Source organism: Apteryx rowi, unplaced genomic scaffold (assembly GCF_003343035.1).
Source record: "Apteryx rowi isolate R43461 unplaced genomic scaffold, aptRow1 scaffold_456, whole genome shotgun sequence".
NCBI lineage: Eukaryota > Metazoa > Chordata > Aves > Apterygiformes > Apterygidae > Apteryx > Apteryx rowi.
In genome coordinates this window covers 327,522-335,071 of record NW_020450712.1, presented here as the reverse complement: position 1 = coordinate 335,071, position 7,550 = coordinate 327,522, and the positions used below count along the sequence as shown (strand labels likewise).

The following is a 7,550-nucleotide window of genomic DNA, read 5'->3' as shown; positions in this document are numbered from 1 at the left end:
CGCGGCAGGCCGGGGCGGGCGGGGGCGGCCGCCGCCTCCGCGGGGGGCGGGGAAGCGCCAAAAGGCCTTTTGCGGCTGGCACCGCTCGTGCCGCCAGTGCCACCGGCCCGAGGAGCGCCGCTCCCGGGCGGCTGCGCACGCTCGGCCCAGCGTTTGCTTCCAGCTCCGCTCCTTTGACTTACCGCTTACTATTGCTAGTTTACTAGACAAAATGCCCCCCCCCGCCCCCAGTACAAGCTATAGACAGATAAACTAACTGGAATTTATTTTCTTTTCCCCTGAAGGAACTGTAGACCTCACCTTTTTTTTTTTTTTCCTTCCCATGGAATAGCTTTTTCTTGGTAGTATCTGAAGCTGTGTTGGATGAAATGCCTAATTATTTTGTAAACACTGTAGTTAAATGAAGTATTAGCTGTATGTTCATGTTACACTAACTTCTAGTAAAAACCAGCTTGCTCTTTAATAATGACCAATGATGATTTATATTAAAATAATGGCCATGTATATATGCGTTTATTTTTCTGAATACTCAAAATTGAATTATTTTTCTTATTATATAGGTTTTCCCCAATAGAAGAACAGAAAAGATGTTTGATATTAAGGCTTGGGCTGAATACATTGTGGAGTGGGCTGCAAAGGACCCGTATGGCTTTCTTACTACGGTGATCTTGGCCCTTACGCCATTGTTCATAATTAGTGCAGCACTGTCGTGGAAACTTGCAAAAATGATTGAGGCCAGGGAGCGAGAGCAAAAGAAGAAACAGAAACGCCAGGAAAATATTGCAAAAGCCAAACGAACAAAGAAGGATTAAATGGGCAAAAATGCCTTCCTTGTGCGAAGAATCAACTTTTTTCAATGAAGCACTGCTGTACAATATTTTTTCTGTTGTAACCTTCCTTTGATACTTGATCCTGTGATTTCTTGAAATAAGAAATTTAACTTCTTAGATATTATTTCTGCTGAAATGATTTGTGTTAAAATGACACTTGATACACACATTTCTTCTACTACTTGTGTTCTAATGCAGCTTGCTTTTCTAAATTTGCATGTTAAATTTAAAAATGAATCTGATGGGTGGGGGTAGATATTTTTTCTTAACTGAGCTATGATTTAACAATTATCTTAAATGTGTTGATTAAATTATGAAAAAAATGTAAACTGACTCCTTAACGCTGTGCTCTCTGGTCCCTAGCATAGCAAGCCACTCTCTGTTTCCATTGCTGTAGAAACTTTCTGCAGCAGTAGTCCATGTTGTGCTTACAAGTATTTGTAGTTCATGGTAAACTGGATTACAAAAAGGCAAGTTTTGGCATACCTGTGGCAGAGCTGTAGAGAGAAAATAGCTTCAGAGCTTTGTAGTTTGCTAGCATATCTTACTGATTTCCTTTAAGGACACTTCATATAGCCCCCTATGAAGTAAAGATTCACACAGATTCAGTAATGATAAGCTTTGCTCCCACGGAGGCTGTTATAGCTTATTTCATGGTGAGGCTTGTCTGCACAAAGAAACCAAACTTAGCTTTTTCTGGTTCCTGAGCTACCAGCCATCAACAGAGTCTTTTTAGATTCAGTCCAAACTCCAGCAAGGTCATTGTTGTTTTTGACATCTTAAAGTGTCTCAGGCCACTCATGTTCTACAAAATATGCTACTTTTTTTTGTTTGTTTTCCCTAATTATCACCTGAACAGTCTAGCTATAACCTGTTTCTGCCTTCAGAAACTTTTTATGCCTAAAAGAACAGCTATAACTGGGGTCAGACCAAAGGCCCACCTTGCTTAGTATCTGGAGTGCTAGTGGCCTATAGCAGACGGTTGTGGAACAGTATGTGATGAGGATATGCACATTGGTGATAATTCCTCCTACTTTCTAACCTTCTAGCTACATGTGATTTAGGACCTTCTGAGTCCAGGCGTGGGGGGGCGGTTGTTGTTATCATAGCCCTTGGAACTCTGCTGCTCTTCAGGTTGCAAGAACTTGGCATTGTGAAAAAGTCCAAATTTAGTTTGTGTTACAAATATGCCAAAGTCATTTAACCTTAATTTTGATTCATTTTAAACAGAAATGATTAGTTTTTCAAAGATGAATTTTTATTATTAGTCTAGTTTTAAAGCGGCAGTCATTAGGTTATCGGACTCAGCATGTCTGTAAACAGCAGCGCATAGTTATGCTTTTCAGCATCTAGTCCTTCATTCATTGCCTTTTTTTAAAAAAAAAAAAAGATGTATTGCTCAAAGGAGGAGACCTACAGAGGTGATTGATACTAGCAGGATTAAAAGTGGGGAGTTTAACAGAAATAAGAGATAAATGTGGAATATTTATATGCAGGCACTAACTTTTGACCCTCTTCCAATTTTGTTGGTCAAAGCAAGCATTATTAGAATGTAATGTTTACAAATGTTATGATACACAATTAAATCTCCAGTGTTTTTCTTTGAATGTTGTTACCTTTGATATCTACATGGCTTAACACACAGGGAACAGAACTGATTACACTGCATAAATAAATTTGATACTTTTTCAAAAAATATGTGGTCTTTATTTTGATTTGAAATTCTCAAGCATCATCTCTAAGCAAATAATCTGTGTATATGTAAACTATAGCCAAATATATCTAACAATCTAGAGAAGTCCCAGCATGCACTCAGAAATAAAAGCTAATTAATCCTTAGGCCAAAAGAGATTTTAGCTGCTTAGGTAGGTGGCGCAACTCTGTGGGGCTGAGAAAGGAAAAGAGCAAGCCTGCCACCACTCCTTTTGGAAATAATTGACAGTCTCTTGTGCCAAAAAAAACGCACCTCTTTGTTATTTTTCATTAGCTTTACTAAGTGCTTCCAAACCCTATTATAGCACTTACATATGGTTTAACACTCATTGATTGTATTTTGTGCTTACTGTTGGCTGGCTAGTAAAACATTATCAAATATGTTGACTCCTTCATTAACGTAAGTTACAAGACTATGTCCCTAAAATTACTGACAAGCATAGTCACTGTAAAGTATTTCCTGTTAATGAGATCAACTTGACCATCCAATCGCCAGAGGGAAGCTAACAACTTTGATATTCTGGCACTGTGGAGGGAATTAACAGGAATTCTAAAGAACTATATTGGTCAAAAGCCTAGGTTTGAGAATTAAGATAATTTTTAAGTGTACTAATTAATTACAATTCATTACATCAAAAGTATAATTGTGTCTTCAAGAAAAAAGTCAACTTAAAAATAATTATTTTACAGAAGTTATTCATTTAGCTAGAAAGCCTCTTACCTAAAGTGATTTAAAGAATAACTGAAGAACAGCAACTGTTTAAAAAAAACCAACAAACTTGTCATTAGTAATATATCCTCTCTTTCACTAAATCCAAACAGATTTTTTAAGTGGTTTGTCATAATTAAGCCTATTTTAACAATTCTGCAAAAATAAATTAAACATAGCTTTATTATTACTTTATTGCACACACACACTATATATGTATTGCGATTGTGTTGTCTATTAAAATATTTATCCATTGGCAATACCTGTACATTACAATTATTTATTATGACTGCTACTGCTGCCTGGTGGCATCCAGGAACCTGGCTGAAAAGTATTTGCAGTGCTTGTTGGATCTTGTGAAGGCTCTTTCTTTCCATAGTATGGGGCTGATGCATGGCCCTTAACATGAGTATGAACTGGTTCAGCAACAAGTCCCTCCTTGTATTCCTTGGCCTGAAGGAGCTTGTCCTTTTCAGATACATCTCTGATTTTCTGTTTCATTTCTTGTCTATAATTTTCATTCTTAAGAATCTCCTAATAAAAGAAACACAGTAGAAAAAGATAATTAGATAAAATAGAAATAAATATAATATACAATATTGGAATAAAACATGTAAGCAGCCCTTGTTTTCTTGATTTTACACTCCACGTTTTAAGGTAAGCAGGTAAAATAAAACGATGCAAAATTAACTGTTTTTGTACAACTTCAATTTCAGCCCTAGTTTAAAATGCTCTTAATGTTCTGATCATACTGTCAAAACAAAACTGCACTGTGGTGTCCCAGTTTCACTATTTTGTTGGATCAAAAGGGAAAAATGATTAAATACAGTCATTGTCAAATGTGAAAATGTATTAAAAATCAGGTTACATTTTACATTATTTTCCATGCAGAACTTCCTGCTATTTATCCTTGTAACTCACTATACTTATGAGTTTAGATATCCGTAACCAGGGCCCAGTTTTGGGCAGCACAGGTGTGCAACCTTGGCTCTGCTTTACTGAAAAAAACACTTGAGCTGTGATACCACACATAAGCCAAAACCATGCAAGATAAAAAATAATAAAAACCCATAAGAACTGAAATTACTGAGGTGGTACTAGTAACTGAAGAGAAAAAACACTAGCAAAAAGGTATAAAACTCTCCAAGGGAAAGAAAAAAATCACCCAGAGATTCAGAAGACAACTTGGGAAGGGCAAGGACCAGTATGTTCCAAGAAGTGAGGGAGGCCAACAAATCCTCAACAGGTGACCATCCGGCCAGCAGTGACTAATCAGGTGTCCACCATGAGGATGCTAAGCATATTAATGTTTAGGCTAGCTGTATGTTAACTCTAGGTATCTGCTATGCATATTAGCTAAATAATTGTAGTGCATTCATAAAGGGTATAAAATCATGCTTGTTGCCTCTGTACAGGTAAAAGAAATTCAAACAAAAGTTTACCTCCATCCCTGCTAAACTGAAACAACTGCCTGATGCATGTTTCTATTGGAAAGCCATAGGAAAAAAACTATGATCTATATTCAGAGCAGGCTTCTATAAATTGCTGACTCTACTTAATGAAATGCTGTATTGAAATATAGTTGAGTACAGGTTCAAGCTGGAAATTTACTGATAAAGGCGACCTGGTGAACTGCAATTTGGCTACTTCCACAGAGAAATATTGAGGCTGTGAGTTGAAGCAAGTGTGATTACTGACTTGTCCACTGGAATAGAAGAAAAACAGCTATTAGTAGACCCTGCTATCTTGCTTAGAGGAAAACACAAAGACCTCCTACAGTAAATACAAACAAAAGAAAAAGAAAAACACCACAAAAAAAACTGAGGTTTGTCCTCCATCTGTTAGCATGTTTCCGAGGGGAAGGATGATCTGCAGCTACAGCTAACAAAACATCTCTATGCTTTTGGTAGGGCAGATAGTGAAGATTATTAGAAGGAAAAGAAGAAAGGTGGTATGAATTTTTATAATACTTTGAACCCAAATACAACTTAGCTGTAGCCAACACCATGTTGTGAGGGAGCTGCTGATAGCCACATTTAGAATCGTGATACATAAGACAAAAAGGCTGAACAGCTTTCTCCAGGTTACAAGCATATGTCAGAGAGAGGGAAAAACTAGACCAGTACACCCCTCTGAGCAGAAGACCATGGAATTATTTTAGGAATGGTATGAAAATACATGTAATATGGCCATGAGTTGACATAACAAGCATGTAAAACATTTAAGAACATATAAAAAAGTATTTAAGAAAAGCTCATCATAGAGGTATCATTAAAATGAACATCTTTTTCTTCATTTATAATTGTCTCTATACCTAAATTCAGAGATATACAGAACGGAGGCAAAACACTTTACATACTATAGTATGAAAATACACAAATAGCAGATAAACAAGTTTGCAAGGAAAAGGGGGAGAGCAGGGAGGAAATTCTCCCATACTCAAATAAAAATGTTGTGAAGTGTCACAAGGTCAAATTTTAAACAGTCAGTATAGCATAAATTCATTATTACATCTTTCAATTCTGTCCTCCTTTACCATGTGCCTGTATAAATCTACCATAACCTTACTGATTTCAAGGGAATTACTCCTATAGTGCTTGTAATACCCCACTACTAAGAAACAAGGGCACGTACCTTTGTGATACCTGAAGAGTGCAATATGGTCTCTGTTAGAGCAGCATCAAATGATTTATTAAAAAAACAAATGTAATTCACTTACTGTGAACAGCTACTTACTAATTTCAAATCTTTTCCAGTGATTGTATTAACACAGTTACCTTACCTTATACAGTCAGATAACAGCTGTAACTAAATTCCAAATGCTTTAAAAGTTCATTTTATATTCTGATGTGTAATTGTCATCTGGTTTTCAGATTCAGCTAAGAGCTATGAGCTTTCACTGGCCAAAGTATAGTTCTGATCGAGTAAAATAAACATTTTGATCTTGAAAAAAGCATGAGGAGAAGTGATCATCATCAGTCCACACTGAAAAAATATTGAAGTAACTTGTTCAGAATCTATACAATCACATCAGGACAAAAGTTTTCAAGTGAAAAGAAACTCCATACATCCAATTCATGCATAAAATCCACACCATTAATATGTACACTGAAATAAGGGTTTGTGTTCAAACACAAGGAATCTTGTGTCAACTGGCACATTACAGAAATTGGGTCAAGTATATAAGTTTTCTTAGTATCTTGTCCTTTGATACTGGTGAGTTTGCTCTGTGAAAGTGCTTCATGGGGCACTGAGTCCTTTTTTTTAATATGTCACCAACAAACAGTTCACTTGATAGAGTCTCACTAGGAAAAGTATTTATTTTAACCACTGATTGTATTTCTAAACACTATTGCTTCAATTACCATAGCCACTGCAGTTTTAGGTAGTTACCAGACTGAGGGTTTCCTGACATTACAGAAAAAACTGAAGTAATTCCAAATTTGAACAGGATAATTAATCATAATGCAAATTATAATTAAACTATTGCATGCATATTATAGGAGGAATTATCTTTAGGATGGACTAGAAACATACAGGATCTTTAAAACCACTCTTTCCAAATTTGGCTTCAGTCTCTAGGTGCATTGCCCAGTGCAATTAAATACAGTGAATGTTAGCCACCCTCCTGGCTCTGCAGGGCTCCCTGTCGCCTGCCAAGCAGCAGTCGAGAAGCCGACACCACTGGGCCCTTCCACCCACGACAAGCAGGCTGCGAGCCTGTGTGGCAGCCCCAGCCCTGTCTGCTTTCTTCCAGCTCACCCATGCACAGGTGAGGAAGAGCTCATTTGTTTTTTACCTTGAACTACACTTCCAGGTTCAGAACAGTTATCTTCTCTCCTCCTTCAAGATGAACCAACATACTTTATAAAATGGCTAGCTTAATTATCAACTGCCCAAGTAAATACACCACTGAAGCTTTCTGAGGAAAGATATGAACATGAATATATAATGCGCTCTGACCTTTAGGGGAAATACAACATCTACCAAACACACAGAGAATATTACATCTACCAGATAACTAGTTTTCACAGTGCTGACTTTATCCTTCCAACATTCTCTAGTATTGTGCTGTATTCACAAATAAATGACACAAACTCTTTGAGCTTGCAGTTCTCAGGAGGCCACATGACAGCCAAAGAATATCAGAAATGCCCTTTCTCATTTTAATTAAAAGAAAAATCTAGGGATTAGGATTATTCTGCAAAAATAAAAAATGAAGCATGACAGAAGACGTCCAGCCACCTCTTACACCAACTGAAAACTCAACATTTAGATGTTCACCTTAACACCCAGCA

The 7,550-nt window shown here is 37.0% G+C and overlaps 2 protein-coding genes across 5 annotated transcripts in view; one reads left to right on the top strand and one right to left on the bottom strand.

Annotated features, from left to right (window-relative positions):
- The first annotated feature begins 536 nt into the window (after positions 1–536).
- Positions 537–2,437, top strand: SMIM15 (small integral membrane protein 15). The gene has a single exon (XM_026077515.1). It carries the CDS (start codon positions 588–590, stop codon positions 810–812), a length of 225 nt encoding a protein of 74 aa, XP_025933300.1. The 5' UTR covers positions 537–587; the 3' UTR covers positions 813–2,437.
- The window catches only part of NDUFAF2 (NADH:ubiquinone oxidoreductase complex assembly factor 2), a 63,938-nt gene continuing 58,597 nt past the window's right edge, over positions 2,210–7,550 (bottom strand). For 2 of the 4 annotated variants that reach the window (XM_026077513.1, XM_026077514.1), the window contains one exon: positions 2,210–3,786. In XM_026077513.1, the coding sequence (XP_025933298.1) occupies positions 3,529–3,786 (258 nt within the window). In that variant the 3' untranslated portion in view covers positions 2,210–3,528. Of the gene's footprint in view, positions 3,787–6,034; positions 6,238–7,550 lie in introns of all 4 variants that reach the window. The other 2 variants (XR_003255457.1, XR_003255458.1) reach the window with 2 other exon arrangements.

Excerpts from the sequence above, each read along its gene's own strand:
- SMIM15 (XM_026077515.1), top strand. The coding sequence starts at position 588 with ATGTTTGATATTAAGGCTTGGGCTGAATACATTGTGGAGTGGGCTGCA.